At 51.3% G+C, this 18230-nt stretch overlaps 1 protein-coding gene and 1 non-coding gene across 2 annotated transcripts; one reads left to right on the top strand and one right to left on the bottom strand.

Moving 5' to 3' along the window:
- Positions 1-2127: 2127 nt before the first annotated feature.
- Positions 2128-2201, bottom strand: TRNAI-AAU (transfer RNA isoleucine (anticodon AAU)). Its single transcript has one exon. It is a non-coding gene; the product is annotated as a tRNA-Ile (tRNA).
- A 512-nt stretch (positions 2202-2713) lies between these two features.
- Positions 2714-17642, top strand: LOC133345908 (filaggrin-like). The gene is made up of 10 exons (XM_061557063.1): positions 2714-2816; positions 4269-4551; positions 5350-6520; positions 7999-8280; positions 9497-9649; positions 10434-10664; positions 11711-11783; positions 12398-12515; positions 14645-14760; positions 15479-17642. Exons 2-10 carry the CDS (start codon positions 4305-4307, stop codon positions 15578-15580), a joined length of 2493 nt encoding a protein of 830 aa, XP_061413047.1. The 5' UTR covers positions 2714-2816; positions 4269-4304; the 3' UTR covers positions 15581-17642.
- Positions 17643-18230: the final 588 nt, after the last annotated feature.

Below are 18230 nucleotides of genomic sequence, written 5' to 3'. Positions count from 1 at the left end.
GTATGTGTGTGTGGGGTGTTTTGTGTGTGTGAGTATGTATGTGTGTGAGTGTGTGTATGTGTGTGTGTTCGTGAGTAGGTGTGTGTGTGTGTGTGGGGGGGGGGTGTGTGTGTGTGTGAGTATGTGTGTGTGTGATTATGTATGTGTGTGTGGGTGTGTGTATGTGTATATGTGTGTGTGTGTGTGTGAGTGGGGAACGGTCGTGTAGTGGTTAGTGTGCTGCGAACCCGGCGACCCCAGTTCAATTCCCGTTCACGGCCACCAACATCAGTGACGATTATCTGAACCGGTCCTGGGCCTACCCTAGATCGACTCAGCCTAAAATGAGTACCTAGTGCGGTGTGTAAACATTGCTACTGGGGAGACAAAGGCGGCCAGGCGTGGTGCTGGCCACCCACCCCCTCGTGTGCCACGGTGCCGGCCTTCATAGGTGCTCGCTAACAGCACTTGCCCCAGCAGTCTGTCGAGGCTACACTGGGTGGGCAGAGGAGGCTATCTGTGTATGAATGTGTCAGTGTGTGTGTAGTTGTACAGACACATCTTGTGACAGTCAACAGCAGCAGCAGCAGCTGATGATGATGATGCTGCTGCTGCTTCACGTTCGCCGTCCACATTCCTTTGCAGCTTGAACCCGGGCAGATGGCTCCCCCCAGCGACTATGAAACGAAAATATTACTGGTAGGAACCTCCTGGTTACACCAGCCCACAGGGGATTATTGTGTCCGTCGTGCAGGGAGGGGCTGGGTGGGGAGGGTGGGGCTGGGTGGAGAGAGTGGGGAGGGGCTGGGTGGGGAGGGTGGGGCTGGGTGGAGAGAGTGGGGAGGGCTGGGTGGGGAGGGTGGGGCTGGGTGGGGGGTGGGAGGGTGGGGCTGGGTGGGGAGGGTGGGGCTGGGTGGGGGGTGGGAGGGGTGGGGCTGGGTGGGGAGGGTGGGGCTGGGTGGGGGGGTGGGAGGGGTGGGGCTGGGTGGGGAGGGTGGGGCTGGGTGGAGAGGGTGGGGAGGGGCTGGGTGGGGAGGGTGGGGCTGGGTGGGGGGTGGGAGGGGTGGGGCTGAGGGGAGGGTGGGGCTGGGTGGAGAGGGTGGGGAGGGGGTGGGTGGGGAGGGTGGGGCTGGGTGGGGGGTGGGAGGGGTGGGGCTGGGTGGGGAGGGCATGCAAGATCACAGACAGCAGCATCGTACGTAGCATCATTGACACCAATTATCTAAATTGATGCATTAAAATGTTTTTGTTTATTAGAAACATACTTTTTTCTCTATTTGTGTTTCTTCCTTGTGACTTTGTAGGATGAACGTTGAGTTTTACAAGGTCTGTAGTAAGGTAGGGCACTGATAAAGGGTTGACAGGCATGCTGACGCCTGTTGTATATTTGGATATGAGAATATAATAATAGGTTTTAACCTTTCCGGAAAAATGTTGAAAGAGGTCCCATATTGTATACAGTATTTGGAGTTTGCGTGTCTCTCTCCCCGTGGTCGCGTGGATTTTTCTCCGGGTCCTCCGGTTTTTCCCTCCACATTCAGAATCGACATCATCACGCGTTTAGAGTCTTTGGCTGCGATACGTTTACGCACGATAAGCCACTTAATTGGGCTATAATTTGTGGCCAAAGTAGCTTCTAAAAAAAGCTATAGCTCAGAGGGCCTTACTTGGTAAAATAAAAACTATTTGTTTATCGTTTAAAAATGATGAATAGTGGTATTAGTTTAGATCTTAAGTTTTCGTGACTGCAATGTTCCATACTCTTTTGTTCTTTCGGTAAAGTCACGTAGGTATAAAATAAATAAAACTTTTTTTTATAAAAAAAAATATTTTATTAAAAGTAATAAAAATTTTAATTAAATCACGTTTCGAAAGCAACACAAGCTTCCGTCATCAGGTGGGAAACCACAGCAAGAAATATCTTGTTACGAACGGCTCTTGTCCACTACAGTAATTTTATTTCTTGCTGTGGTTTTCCCACCTGATAGCGGAAGCTTGTGTTGCTTCCGAAACTTTGTGATTTAAAAACAATGTTATTACTTATAATTTTTTTATTTTAGAAAAAATATTAAAGTTTTTTATATTAAAAAAAATTCTTATATTTTATTCCTACGTGATTATAAGACATTCTTAAAAAAAAAATAATCGTGGCCCGTACGGGGATCGAACCCGCGACCTTGGCGTTATTAGCACCACGCTCTAACCAACTGAGCTAACCGGCCCGCCGGCAACCCGATTCGTCTAAAACCCATGTATCACTCGTACTACACGGGGGAAGGATGTCATTTTAAAATAATATATACGTTGCTAAAAAACAATATATACGTTGCTAAATTTGAGAGAGACAAAACACGGAGACACATGGACAGACACATAAGCAGAGAGAGATAACACAGAGACACACATAGGCACACAGAGAAACAACGCCTGTGTTGAGGCCTTAAAATTATACGTTTTTTATTCCAACAATATTTGACGACATGCTACGAAAAGCAAAACTGTGACGCATCGATCTTCAACTAATTATGAAGCAAAAATAACAAAAGCAACGATGTTACGATCCATCACGTGGTTTAGTAACCGTCGCCATGGGAACGAAAAGGCTTTCCGAATACATAGTCCGGACAAGCGCGTGCTGTGCGCCGATTGGACGAACGGCGCCCCACGTGATCCGCAACTCCTCCCCCTCCCCCCGCCCACCCACCCGGCGCCTCCACTTATATAGAGTGGGAAATCCAAACGGCTCCTTGTCGGCGTTAAGTTGTCGCTTGGAGCCGCGAGCGCGTCGCGTCAAAAGCGGCGCTTTGGGAGCGCCGAGCCGCGAGTTCAACCTCGAGGTGAGCGCTCCGCGGGGCGATGTACAGCCGAGCGCGGTTGGGCGAATATCCGTTGTGTAAAAAGAAAGTTTAAAAAAAACTAAAAATTGCCTCTGCCTCGACTAGCCGCCGCGGGCTGGGTAGGCCCGAAAATCAAAGTCTGATTAAAATGTTTTAAAATACTCGATACTTTGACTTAATGCGCATAATTACTTCGTGTGTGTAATGTTAAAAACGAAGCTTCTCGGTATCGGGTAGTAATAGCTAAATGCACTTTGAAAGCAAGACTTTTAGTTAGCGTTGTCCGTCCACCGCATCTCCGTTGGGCACGGGTTTGGCCGTGTACGGTGCGAAAGAAGTCCACCATGCGTGTGTACGTCTCGACCAGGGGCGAAGGAACATGTTTTATCTGCCAAGGGCCATTTCGATATTTATAACATCATTCGCGGGCCATACAAAATGATCAACTTAAAAATTAGCCTGTAAAATTTGGTCAAACATTTAATTAACTCACCCCTAATGCGATGGCTGGAACTGCTTCTCTTTAGCGAGGCGTGTGATGTTAGCTGGTGTTGATGATGATGTTGCTGCTACTCGCAAACTGCTTTTCCAGGTTTGCTCCTAGATTTATTGCACTCGTTCCCTACCCGTACCCTACCCGAAATGAGTGACAAACGGTGACTCACCAGTGACTCACGGCCTACCCGTACCCGGCCGCACCAGGGTCGCAAACGGGTACCCGTACCCGGCCGGGTACGGGTAGCCGGGTATCGGGTAGGGTACGGGTATCGGGTACCCGGTTGCGACCTCTGGGTCACAGCAATCGGCGACGGCGTCGGAACATCACCAGGCCTGTGGCGCACATCTCCTTCGTAAATGGAGTGTTAAAGACGCCGCGCCACAGTCGTATGCGATTGTGGCCACGCAAACCAAACTATGGACCGCGCCGGAGAGTACACCACTGTAGTCTTTGTGGTGCCCTAAACCAACAAGAGGATTCGCAAAACTACACGGGGACTCTCTCAGCGTTGGCAATCCGGCGTTGACTGTGGCACTGGCAGCAAAAGAGCGCGGTCGCAAGTCGGTGATGACCTCTTGAACTTGACGCCTTGACTTCTGCCCCAGGTGCAGCAGCAGTAGCCATCGAGCAAAGAGAGTCGCCACCGCATCGCGCGGCGTTTTCAGATTCGCTTCTGCGGCCGCCTGGAACGCTCAAACTTCCGATATTAGAAAGCCACTGGGAGCTATGGCACTTTGAAATCATCTAGGTTGACGAACTCATTTCTTTAGAACTTAATGTTGTGTTTAGTTTGTTGTCCTTTCCCCGCACTTCGATTAGAGCTGTTGGCTACGTCTGGTGCGAAAGAAGTTCAACTTACGTCCATGCGTCGCTGCGAGATCTGGCATCGAGAGACAGCAGTCGCAAGTCGGTGATAACCTCTCGAACTTGATGCCCTTGGCCTGTACCCCCAGTTGCAGTATCGGCAGCAGCAGCCGTCGGTAGCGGCCATGGGGCAGCAGTATGTGAAGCCGGCATCTTCGGCACGACACACCACGCTGAGCGGCCACCGCTACGGACGCCGGCACGCGTACGTTGGCTTCCGGCCCGAGCGGGTAGCCCCCGACGCCGAGACGGCAACACCAGCGTCGCCTCATCCGCCGTCACCGCCCCGTGACGGGATCTCTACATCTCCCGCTGCCACCGCCACCACCGCCACCACTGCGTCACACGTGAGACGAGGGCGCGACGAGTCAGGTGCGCTGTGTTCCTGAGTGTGCGAGAGGAAAGGCAGGCGGAGGGGAATTTGGGTGGTGCACGTGAAGGGAATTTTCAAACGTGGACTTTTTTCGAATCGGTGCATGTGAAATTTGCATATGAACAATTTCCCATTGCAGGAGGTAGGGTTCTAATGATGAATAATTGTAATGTTTTAATTTGATAAACAAAAATACAAATATTAAAATAACTACCACATGGCCCCGTACAGGAATCTAACCCGTGCCCTGTGCGTTATTAGCACCACGCTTTAACCAAGTGAGCTAACCAGCCAGCAACACGCTCTATCTAGGCCCTGTATATCACTCGGCAACATAAAATAAAATTAAGAAAAAAATCCCAAAATCGGCGCCAGGGTTTAACGGAGGGTAAAATGCAGGTCCTTTGTGAGCGGGAACATTAAAGCTTTTGTGGGGAGGGGAGGATGAGGGGTAAGATAACTAGCATAATGGGGGGTAGAGAGGGAGCTGGAAAAGGGTGGGGAGCAGGGGGGGGGAGAAGGTTTAATAGATGGTAAAAATAAAAGGTGCATCCCTCGGGTAAAGGTGACTCGGTGCCCACGTGACTGCGAACACGTCGGCAATAAACTGATTACTCTAACAATCATTAAAACAGAAGGCGCATTCTTTGTTTTCACCCCCATTCTGCGTAGATAAACAGTGTATGATGTTTATATTGCTCAGTCAACACGTATTTTTGATTGTTTTTGTTTTATTGGGGCCACCCCCTTGCCCCCACGAGCCCAGATAATGGAACCACGACCGTGTTTGCCGACAGATCTGCGGGGTCGCTGCTACGCCGGCGAGCATCCTCGCGGTCAATACGACAGCGACGAAGATTGCGAGCTCGCCGTTAACAAGCGGGAGCCTACTCGACGCTCCACTCGCAGCAGAGTCGCGAGGGATGGAGCTACCGCCGCTGCTGCTGCTTCTGCAGGCGCAGCTGCTGCCGTTACTGGTGGCGCTATCCCGAAAGTCCGAGAGAAATGTAGCAAGCGCAGCAGATCTTCAAACGAAGACAGCAGCAGCGGTTGTGACGTTTCTGGTTTCAGGTCGATGTTTGAGGCGGCTGTTGCTGCTGCCGCCGCCGCTACCGCCACAACTGCTGCTTCGGAGGAACGTCCGGAGAAAGAAGCGGGAAGTGGCGGCGAAGCGGGACGCAGCTTCCAGCAAACAAGACAAGGTGCTGGTGAAGCAAGTAGCGGCCGAGAAGCGAGACGCGGCAGAGAGAAGGGGGGTTTCAGGGAAACCAGAAGCTGTATGGAAGCAAGAAGCAGCAGCAGGGATGCAAGGGACGGCAGAGTTGGGAGAAGCAGCTGTGGACGAATTGGAGGCACAAAGAAAGAGAGAAACGTCCGAGAATCGAGAAGCAGCAGCAGAGAGGAAAGAAATAGCAACGGGGAAGCGAGATGCAGAATCGGAAACGCGAGCACTGTTGGGGGAATCGTAAGCGGCAGTAGCAAAGGAGAGAGAATTGTTGGCGATGGACAACGCTGCAAGATGAAGATGAGTACTAGGGCAGCAAGAAGCAGCAGTAGGGAAACGAGAAGCAGGAGCAGAGAAGTCAACATAAGCAGAAAAAAGAGACGCAATGCAAACCCAAGAGGCAGCAGCAGAAAAGCAAGAGGCGGCGAGGAAGCGACAAGCAGCAGGGGAGAACGAAGCAGTGGGGATGATGAAAGCAGCGGGGAAGCGGGGAGCAGTAACGGGGAAGCAAGAAGCCGAGGAAAAGCGAGAAGCTGCAGGAAAAAGAGAAACTTTGAAGGAATCGGAAGCATTGGAGAAATGAGAAGCAGTCGTGGAGAAGCCAGAAGCGGCCATGGTGAAGCAAGAAGCGGAGGGGAAGCTAGAAGCAACGGGGCTGCCGACAGGGACGGATCGGCATCCATCTTGTTGTCCCTGCTCACTCCGTGGGCTCAGATGTCGCCCGAGTCGGACAGAGACAGCAGGTGAACACGAGCACACATCAACGTCACACGCACACATCAACGTCACACGCACACATCAACGTCACACGCACACATCAACGGCACACGGCACACGCACACGGCACACGCACACGGCACACGGCACACGTCACGCACATGTCACACGCACACATCAACGTCACACGGCACACGGCACATGCACACGGCACACGTCACACGGCACACGCACACGTCAACGTCACACGGCACACGCACACGTCACACGGCACACGCACACGGCACACGCACACGGCACACGCACACGGCACACGGCACACGCACACATCAACGTCACACGCACACGTCACACGTCACACGGCACACGTCACACGTCACACGCACACGCACACGTCACACGGCACACGGCACACGGCACACGTCACACGCACATGGCACACGGCACACGGCACACGCCACACGGCACACGCCACACGCACACGCCACACGCACACGCCACACGCACACGCACACGGCACACGGCACACGGCACACGTCAACGTCACACGGCACACGGCACACGCACACGTCAACGGCACACGGCACACGGCACACGCACACATCAACGTCACACGTCACACGGCACACGTCACACGCACACGTCACACGCACACGTCACACGCACACGCACACGTCACACGCACACGTCACACGGCACACGCCACACGCACATGCCACACGCACACGGCACACGCACACGGCACACGCACACGCACACGGCACACGGCACACGCACACGTCACACGCACACGCACACGGCACACGCACACGTCACACGCACACGTCACACATCAACGGCACACGCACACGGCACACGGCACACGCACACGCACACGTCACACATCAACGGCACACGCACACGGCCCACGCACACGGCACACACACACGGCACACGCACACGGCACACGCACACATCAACGTCACGCGCACACACGCCACTCGCACACCACAAACACGCACATTGCACAGTGTCGAGTAGATTAACAGTGTTCTGTTTCTTCACCTGAGGACGGCTGCTTGCGTTGTGGCCGAAACGTCATGATAATTAAATTTTATTATGTTTTATTTTTATTATTTTATTATTTCCCTTCTACGTGACTTTACCGAAAGAACCAAGAATATAGATTAACAGTGTTTGTCTTTGTGCTGCTGTTGGGAGCGGTAGTGTAGCGGCTCGTGCGCTGCGCTATGAACCCAGCAATCCAGGTTCGATTCCCACTCGCAGCCAACACCAGTGACAATTGGGCCTCCCCTAGGTCGACTTGGCCTCAATTGAGTACCTGGTGTGGTGTTAAAAACATTGCCACTGGGGAGACAAAGGCGGTCGGGCGTGGCGCTGGCAACCCACCTCCTCGTGTGCCATACCAGCCTTTGTAGGTGCGACTGCTAACAGCACTTGCCCCAACAGTCTGTTGCAAGCTATACGGGGGATCTTTGTGTGCGTGTGCCGCTGCGTCGCACAGTGGAGTGGAGGATGGCGACGGGCGCGACTCGGACAACTCGAGCTGGGAGACGTTCTCCCTCTCGGATCAGCGGGTCCCCTTCATCAGCGGGAGCAGTAGCAGCAGCAGCAGCAGCAGCAGCAACAGCATCTCCTACATGGACTACGACTACGATGACGCCGATGATATCATCGAACGGGGCCACATCATCATGGATGACTTGGATGACTTTGATGATGATGATGACGACTACGATAACAACTTGGCTCTCTTGCTCGCGATCAACAGTTACCACCGTGCTTTGTACGTTCACGCGGTCGCAATATTTATTCATACTGGAGGAATCCGATGAGCTATGAAGCTCTTTTTTTATTACTGACACTAAGCCCGCACCGCAGAGTCCCTGTGTTTGGAAACCCTGAGGCCGAGTTTTCGTTTACACCCTGCACTCACACACTCCCCTTACACACACTCGCCCGACACTCGCACACAGTTAGCCTACACTCGCTCACGCTACACTCACCTTACACTCACGCACTTACCCTACTCACTCACACTATACTCACACTATACTCACACTACACTCACACTACACTCACCCTACACTCACACTACACTCACACTACACGCACTCACCCTACACACACACACACCCTACACACTCACACTACACTCACCCTACACACACACACCCTACACACACACCCTACGCACATACTCACCCTACACACACACCCTACACACATACTCACCCTACACTCACGCACTCACCCTTCACTCACACTGACCCTTCACTCACAAACACACTCGCCTTACACACACTCTTACACTACACTCAAACACTGACCCTACACTCAAACACACTCACCCTGCACTCGCTCACACACTCACCCTGCACTCGCTCACACACTCACCCTGCACTCGCTCGCACACTCACCCTACTGTTACTTACCTGTAGTTAATCCAGGTTCTCAAGCAAGTTGAACATATATTAATGTATGCGTGCACACAACACCATGAATATTCACGAGATTGCCGCGTACAATATACTTCATCATCACGAGGCCTCCTTTGCCAGTACCAAAATATACTAACAGGGTTTTTCCTCTTTTTTCTGGCAACAAAACTGACACCTTTTGCAAGGAATCATGCTTACATTAACCACAATACTTGCAGTCAAATGCAAACAAAAAACAATACTCTGATAATTTATGCATTGTCCTTGAAACTGATTGGTCCACACCAGAGGCAGCTTTTCTTAGAGCCTAGTCTCAAATGGTCCTCGACCAGATGACGCCAAAAGGCGCACAGTTCAAAGACAACGCACTATCAGAGTAATGAGAGCTCGGGGTGAGCATCTACATCACGAGGCTTCCTTTGCGTTGTTTCTGGCGTCAAGTTTTGTCCAGAGACACGGCCCGCGCCAGCGTCGGTGGCCGCCTCTTTTACCCTTGTAAACCGCACGCGTGCGCATTACTCGCGCGTCTCTCACGCGTCTGTGTTGTTCTTCCTCCGCAAGGCAACCCTTCCTGCAAATGTCGAGCGTTGACGGCTCCTTGGAGGAGCTCTTCAATGGCGACGACTACGACGGCGACGAGTCGGAGGGAGAAACCACGTCCGTGAACGACGCCTCCTTCGTCGATGTCGGCGCCCTCGCCGAAGAAGGCTTGAGGTAGGAGATTTTTTTTCCGATGCTTTTGCGCCCGCCCCGTCTGCACGTACGCACGCGCGCACGTGCGTTGAACGTCTTTCGCCAAACGTACGTAGCCAACCGTACTAATCGGAGGTGCCAGCATCTTGCCGAGGAAAAGCCTCGCCTAGATTTGAAGCTTTCGTGACTGCAAGGATTCGTACTCTTAGGTGTTTTCGGTAAAGTCATGTAGGTAAAAATAAATAATAAAAATACATAATGAAAATAAAAAGTATAAAATAAATAATAAACATAAATAATAAATATATTGGAAATCACAAATAGAAATAAAATATTAAATCACGACGTTTCGGAGGCAACACAAGTCTCCGTCATCAGGTGGGACCGTCACAGCTGAATTTACTGTATTAAGTGCAGTGTATTTATTATTATTTACATTATTTATATTATTTATTTTATTTATTTTTATTGTTTATTTTTACCTACGTGACTTTACCGAAAAACTCTAAGAGTAAAAAAGCCTCACCGTTTGTTGGGAGGATCTCGCGTTGGGGTGCTTGGCCAGTTAAATCGTTGGCATCACGTGGGACAAATTCGGATTGCCCGGAGAAAACCCATGCCGTGCGTGGGGATGATCTGGTGGACTGGCAATTCCACGGTCCCATCATTTTAACAGGCCGAATGACCATATTAAATCCAGAGACTAGGCAACGTCACTCAATCTGTGCAGGCCGTCTTGTCGCCAACGACGCCGAATTAACACCCGGCACCCCCCCCCCCCCTCCACCGTCTCTCTCCCGCTCAGGAATCTCCTGCAGCGGCCGCCACCGTGGGTGCTGCGTGAAGAGGAGCTGCGCTTGAGCGGCGACGACGGTGACGACGAAGGCGATGGTGGTGGCGCCGACCGCGATGATGATGATGATGCTGATGACGGTCACGGTGACGATGATGACGATGATGCCTCGGAGGGGGAGGCCTTTTTCTTCAATTCCGCAGACACGGCAATGGCCACCAACGAGTTTGTGTCCGACTTCAGGTGAGAGATTTGTATATTTTTTAACGTGTAGCAAATGATCCGTTTAATATATGACGGTTATCGGAGAGTGAAACTCATTGTTCACCAAAACTAAACTGTTGAACTGTTAACAGTTTGTGAGATTTCCCTAATATTTCTATTCAAGAATCGATTGTATAATTTCTAGTGTCTGCCGCGTACATTTCCTCTCATTTAATGGTAAAATGGATGTTAGAATAAACTATTCGGCTAAACTATTTTGTGTTACCAGGTAAGTCCCACTGAGATATGTAGCCCTTTTCAGCAGCGACCTGCCCATCGCAAATGACAGCTCGGCGAAGTGGCTCATCATCGTGGTCACGCGGGAAATGGACAGCCGAATGGTCGAAACGCGTGACGTCAATTCCAAATGTGGAGGGGGGAAATGAAACGGGAGGAGCCAGAGAGAAATCCACACGACCACGGGGAGAGAAAGAGAGAGACACGCAAACTCCTAATATACAGCAGCAGGCATCAGGGTCGCGATTGAACCCACGACCTCCTGTATTCCAGGCGAGGTAGTTAACATCTCGTCCCTGTGTCACCAAATTTTCCAAGTACATGAAACTTTTCAAGAAGGGAACTAAGCCTACGTAATATAAGACGTAATGTGATCTCTTACAGTTGTAGAGCATTCTTAGTTGATTGTAGAGAAGCAGTCTTATAGTAAAGTATACAGTAGTAAACAATGCGTTCGTGTGCATGTGAGGAGCGGTGGTGCATTGGTTAGCACACTGCGCTACGAACCCGGCGACCCGAATTCGATTCCCGCTCGCTATCTAAATAGGTCCTGAGCCTCCCCTAGGTCGACTCGGCCTCAAATGAGTACCTGGTGCGGCATGCAGTAAACATCGCTACTTGGGGACCAAGGCGGCGGGGTGTGGTGCTGGCCACCCACCCCCCTGTGTGCCACAGTTCCAGCCATCATACGTGCTGTGCTCCTCGCTATAATAGCACTTGCCCCAGCAGTCGACTCAAGCTATATGGGGGGGGGGGGGGGGGGATCTTTGTCTTTGTGCTCATTTCAGTCTGGAAGCCGAGGTCTTCAACCCGGGACGTTTTCCTCTCTTGCCTTTGGAAGATCGGCTGTCTGCCATTGAGGTAAGCACACACGCGTGGGTTGGGTTTTCTCCCGGGAGCTCCAGTCTTCTGCCATGTGTAAGCGCTCACTGATTGGCCATTAACACCCTTAAGCCTCTCCCGGTCCGAGACGTCTTGCAACTTGCGGATGGCGGGGGGTCCCGTTCACCGCTGAATCTCGGAACGCGCAACTGGTTCAGCCTTCATTGTATTTATAGAGGCATAGCACCGTTGTGTTTTTTAAAGACATTGTACATCACCGCGGAGAACCGTAGCAGTACGACCGCATCCTACGATAGCTGGCGCCAAACTGTGCCACGCGCCCTCCCCCATGGCCTTGTGGGAGCCTCAAAAATTCCGATAACCATCTGGCGACCCGAGTTCGATTCCTGCCTCACGGCCCTCACCAGTGACGATTATTTCAACCGGTCCTGGTGTTCCCCCTTGGTCGACCCTGACACAGTGTGCAAACATCACCACAGGGGAGACAGAGGGCCGGGCGTGGTGCTGGCGACCCACACCCCGTTCGTGTGCCGTGCTGGCCTTCGTAAGTGCTCGCTATAACAGCACTTTCCCCGACAGTCTGTTAAGACTATTCTGAGGGTTCTTTGTTTTTCTTATCGTTGTCCACGCAGAGTATCGTTGCTAACCTGAATACCCTCATCGGCGACGTCACTGGGATTCAATTCCAGCCTACCCCGGCCTCCAGCGAGCTCACGTCGAGTCTGCCTGTCTTCTTCATCAATGACGATGGTATCTGCCACCAACCACTCTCCACGTTGTTGACCTTCCCCGCACCTCCGATTTGCACGGTTGGCTCCATACGGTGCGAAAGTAGTTTAACATACACACCAATACCCGCCATTTGCCACGAGTGACAGTGACGTCACCACGGCGCCTGTGCCAGGCCAGGTGCACTTTTAGGCCACGTAAAGTGTCGAAGGCTTGCTGACAGGAGGTCACGGAGCAGACCCAGGTGCCATGGGTTGGCTGACCCAGATGACCGGTAGATGCACCAGCTGTACCTCCTACTGTGCCAACTTGCTGCATTTCATCCGCCCGGCACGTCGCTCGTTGTTGTGAGCGTCGCTCCTCCGCCTTCGGTTGTTCTTGACGAGCGACTGCCCAGGAGCGTCTTTCACGAGCCTCCTTCATATGTACATACACACCCACACACTCACCCACACACTCACCCACACACTCACCCCTGCACCTCTGATTAGCACGGTTGGCTACTTGCGGTGCGAAATAAGTTCAACATACATACTGCACATAAGACTAACACTGCCCATAGACTCAACACTGCACATAGACTCAACACTGCACCATAGACTCAACACTACCCATAGACTCAACACTGCACATAGACTCAACACTGCACCATAGACTCAACGCTGCCCACAGACTCAACGCTGCCCACAGACTCAACGCTGCCCACAGACTCAACGCTGCCCACAGACTCAACACTTCCCACAGACTCAACACTGCACCATAGACTCAACACTGCCCATAGACTCCACACTGCCCATAGACTCAACATGCACCATAGACTCAACACTGCCCATAGACTCAACACTACCCATAGACTCAACACTGCACATAGACTCAACACTACCCATAGACTCAACACTGCACATAAACTCAACACTACCCATAGACTCAACACTGCACATAGACTCAACACTGCATCATAGACTCAACACTGCACCATAGACTCAACACTGCACCATAGACTCAACACTGCCCATAGACTCAACACTGCACCATAGACTCAACACTGCCCATAGACTCAACACTGCACCATAGACTCAACACTGCCCCATAGACTCAACACTGCCCATAGACTCAACACTGCCCATAGACTCAACACTACCCATAGACTCAACACTGCCCATAGACTCAACACTGCCCATAGACTCAACACTGCCCATAGACTCAACACTGCACCATAGACTCAACACTGCCCACAGACTCAACACTGCCCCATAGACTCAACACTGCCCATAGACTCAACACTGCCCATAGACTGCAACACTGGACTCACACTGCCCATAGACTCAACACTGCCCATAGACTGAACACTACCCATAGACTCAACACTGCCCATAGACTCAACACTGCCCATAGACTCAACACTGCCCATAGACTCAACACTGCCCATAGACTCAACACTGCCCATAGACTCAACACTGCACCATAGACTCAACACTGCCCACAGACTCAACACTGCCCACAGACTCAACACTGCCCACAGACTCAACACTGCCCCATAGACTCAACACTGCCCATAGACTCAACACTGCCCATAGACTCAACACTGCCCATAGACTCAACACTACCCATAGACTCAACACTGCCCATAGACTCAACACTGCCCATAGACTCAACACTGCACATAGACTCAACACTGCCCATAGACTCAACACTGCCCATAGACTAACACTGTTTCACCGATTAGCACGGTTGGCTACGTACGATGCGACAACCAATCCATTCATCATCATTCACTGTCATCAATTTTCGCTTTTACCGAATTCACGCATCATCACAGATGTTCCCCCCATTGCTTCCTCTCATCTGTTTTGTTCACCTCACCTCCACCAATTACATTTCTACGTACCCTTCTTAATTCTCTGTAAAGTGCCCCGGTTAAGACGCTATTTAAATTCCGCCAAGATAAGAAAGTGAAACGAGAGGGCGGATTATCACTGACACTGGACGGACGAATTCCTGCGCGGGGACCGATCCCGCCGTGCCGCGCGAGTGGACGGTGAGACGCGTTGGTAACACGCCCGTCGGAGAAGTTTGTCAACGCTTCGACGAAGTCTGCCCGTGGATTGACTTGTTGCTGCTGCTATTTTGTCTCCTACCCAAAAAACCAGTATTGGAGCAGATCTGCACCATTTGCTGCAGCGAGTTTGTGCGCACAGATCAAGCCACTACCTTGCCCTGCTGCCATCTCTTCCACACGTCCTGCATCGAGCAGTGGCTCAAGAAGGTAGCCTTGCACAAACTCTTTTAGTTTTTTATATTTATAGATACTTGAGTGATTCCATTGCAACAATCGTAACAGGGAGCGTGTGTACATGTATGTTTGTGTGTCGGAGGTGCGGGAGAAGGACACCAAACTAAAACACAGAGCAGTTGTTAAAGAAATGAGTCTTCAGTCTAGAAGATTAAAAAATACACAGCTCCCAGCAGCTTCCAAATATCGAAAGGAAGAGCGTTCCAGACGGCCGCAGAAGCGCATCTGAAAGCGCCGCGCGATGCGGTGGCCACCGTCTTTGTGTGATGGCCACTACTGAGATCTTTGTTTTGAACCACTTGAGAGGCCGCTCGGGACTTAAACCCCATGCGCGTACACTTGCAAATAACCCCATGGGGATTTTCACTTCAAAATGTTGCAAGCTTGAAACTCCTTAATCGCGGCCCATCATCTCTCACTGGTAGATAAAATAAGCACTGCTGTTTTGGAAACCAAGAGTTGATGTTTGGGCAATGGAAAAATTGCCCCCCCCCCCCCCCCCAGCCGTCATAGAAATGTGGAATTCCCATCGCCGGAATTGTGTTGAAGTTGAGCGCTGCCCTTGTGAGCGCTGCCCTTGGCTTGCATCAGCATAGAGCGGCCTCGATACTTGGGAGTTGCCCGTGACGAGTTGCGTCCCCGGGTGAGTGTGGTTCATTTTTGCTACGCTCCTCCTCCCCTCCCTCGGCAGTCTGCCACGTGCCCCGTGTGCCGTTACCACCTGGAGGAGGAGGCTGCCGGGTCAACGCCGTCCCCTGCGCCACATTACAGAGGAACGGGTCAAAGGTTGTGACCCCCCCCACGACCCGTACCCCATCTCCGTTCTCTCTGTCCACAAACTGTCGTGTTCCCATCACCGCGAGCTCGCCCACTCGCTCGCCCACTCGCTCGCCCACTCGCTCACCAACTCGCTCACCCACTCGCTCATTCTATCAACTAAACTACAGTAGAAACTAAACAAAACTTTTTTAGCAGGTCAGGCCTACTGAGCTATGTGGCTCTTTTTCAGAAACGACCTGGCCACAAATGATACCTCAACGCGAAGCGGCTTCTCACGTGGGACATTTATAGCAGCCAATTACTCCAAACGCGTGACGTTGATTCTCCTCGCACACTCTTAACCTAACCCAGAAGAAAAACCAAAATAGAATAACTTTATCGGTACAGATGCTCCCACAAGGCCATGCGGGGAGGGCGTGAGGCACAGTGTTGCTGCCAGCTATCGTAGAGTGCGGCGGTCGTGTCGCTACAGTTCTCTGCGGTGAGTAACGTCTTGAAAAATAAAACCCGACGCTATGCCTCTAAGTAAAATTAGCGCTGAATCGCTTGCGCGTTTCCAAGATTCAGCGGTGAAGCGGGGACACCCCACCCTGCAACTTGCAGTCATCTGGGCCACGGGAGAGGGGTTAACCCACAGCACTCGCCCGCAGCACTCGCCTGTCCCTTCACTCACCTTCTCACTCTCGCATGCCCTACACTCGCATGCACTCGCTCAAACCCTCGCGCACCAACGCATGCTCTCTCACACACACGCGTATTAGCGCTCGCTGGAGTGCTCGCGCACACATTGCCACGCCGACTGGCGCGCAACTGACTTGCGTAAAACATCCACTCGCTCATCGCCCCCAAGCGGATAAAACGGCTGGGGATTAATAAAACGAGCACATCTTGTGTACGGAGCTTGCGTTTATCAATCAAACTTTATTTAATGCAGCGGGCGCCCCCTTTGCGATAAAGCAACCCCAACGCTTTACATGTAACATTGCAACATAATAATTAAAGGTACACAAACTTTCAAACAATTATTCACGATTAAAAATCTATGAAAGGGATTATAAAATACATAGTTTGTCAATTTTGTATCGAGTTAATTTGTTTGTTCCCTGTATCAGATGTTGTTCATGATGCATTCCACTTGAGCACAACGTCGATCAGCACCCTGCCCCTTGAACACCCTACACACTGCACCATGAACACGCTCCATGCTGCACCACGAAACCCTACACACTGCACCACGAACACCTTACTCCCTGCACCACGAACACCTTACACCCTGCACAATAAACACCCGACGATCTGCAGAAACCGGACTGCCAATGTTGATACTCGGACTATGAACCCCCCCCCCCCGGTCCTCGTCATAGGAGCGTAGAATTTCCGGCATTTGATTTGGGGGGTGCCGACGGACCGTTATCCCAATGCAAACCGTTGGCTTTGTTGGCGCGTGGGAATTATTTTTGACGCACTGCCGTTCGTGTAAGATGCATCCACCTTGCAAATCCAAGACCGTGGCGTACAAAAATACGATTGCGGAATGGTCACTTGTTTTTTTGAATGTCTTGTATATAATTAATGTAAGAACGCCCGTGTATAGTTTTGTGTTTATACCTTTGGCAAATGTTGCCACAACGGCGAAGCCGTGTGCAACGTGACGAAACAGAATCGTTTGCTTGGCGGAAGACGTGAAGTTTCGCTCGCCCGATTTGCTCGAGGCTTTAAAAAGTGAACGGAATACTTTTGTGTTTTCAAACGCGTGCACGTTATTTGCTTGCATGTTTTGACTTTTGGAGTGTCCACTGGCCAGAGGTCGCCCGGCTCTCACGCGGCGCTGGTCAGCTGCCTAATCGTCCCTTCGGGGTCGACTTAAAGCGAGTGTCAACGGCGGATGGACAGCCACGCGGGACGACCCCTTGCCAAAAAAAATTCCCTTGGGGTTTTCCCGCCGCTGGCTCGTGGTGGCCACGTGGAGGTGAATTCCACTCCGTTCTCACTGCCGCAGTGCGACGTTGGCTGCTGCGCTGGTGAGATGATTGTATTATAATTGTTGAGAACAAATAAAGAACTTTTTTTATCTGGTGCCACACACTTGTCTGTCCATTGTGTGCGTTCTGCTGCTGCACGCGTTTTCGCGTACGGAGTTGTACAGCCCTCGGGTCCGTACGTCGTCACGAATGTCCGACGTTTCGTCCCCGCAAGCTGGGTGGGGGGGGGGGGCTTCTGTGGGAACTACCACGGTTTTTTTTTTCTTCGGTGGCAAAATCTTATCTTAGAATCCCAGCAGCATGTGCGTCAAATGTCGAGCAGGGCGACGTCGCCGCTGACGTTCCACGTGTGGCTTCGTAACGAAATGAGCGCAGAGTAAAAAATTTACCCATAAAAACAAAGTTTTTCACTAAATCCTTTATATGCGAGGCATCGGTTTTATTTTATTATTCATTTCTGTTTTTCTTGAGTAAGAGTTTCATTTTTATCACATTAGTATTTTATATTAAATATGAAAAAAAAATTCCTAAAAAGTGGAAAATTTTGGAAAAACATTTTCACGAAAATAAATTGTCACGCACAACGAGTCTGTGCAAAATGTCAGCTCGATTGGATCACGGGAAGTGGGTTAAAAACGACCGAAAGATTTGCACGGTCGTAAGCGCGCAAGCAACCAAGCA

This window comes from Lethenteron reissneri, chromosome 1 (assembly GCF_015708825.2).
Source record: "Lethenteron reissneri isolate LAM-NWPU_2019-01 chromosome 1, ASM1570882v1, whole genome shotgun sequence".
NCBI lineage: Eukaryota > Metazoa > Chordata > Hyperoartia > Petromyzontiformes > Petromyzontidae > Lethenteron > Lethenteron reissneri.
This window is presented reverse-complemented; position numbering and strand designations above follow the sequence as displayed.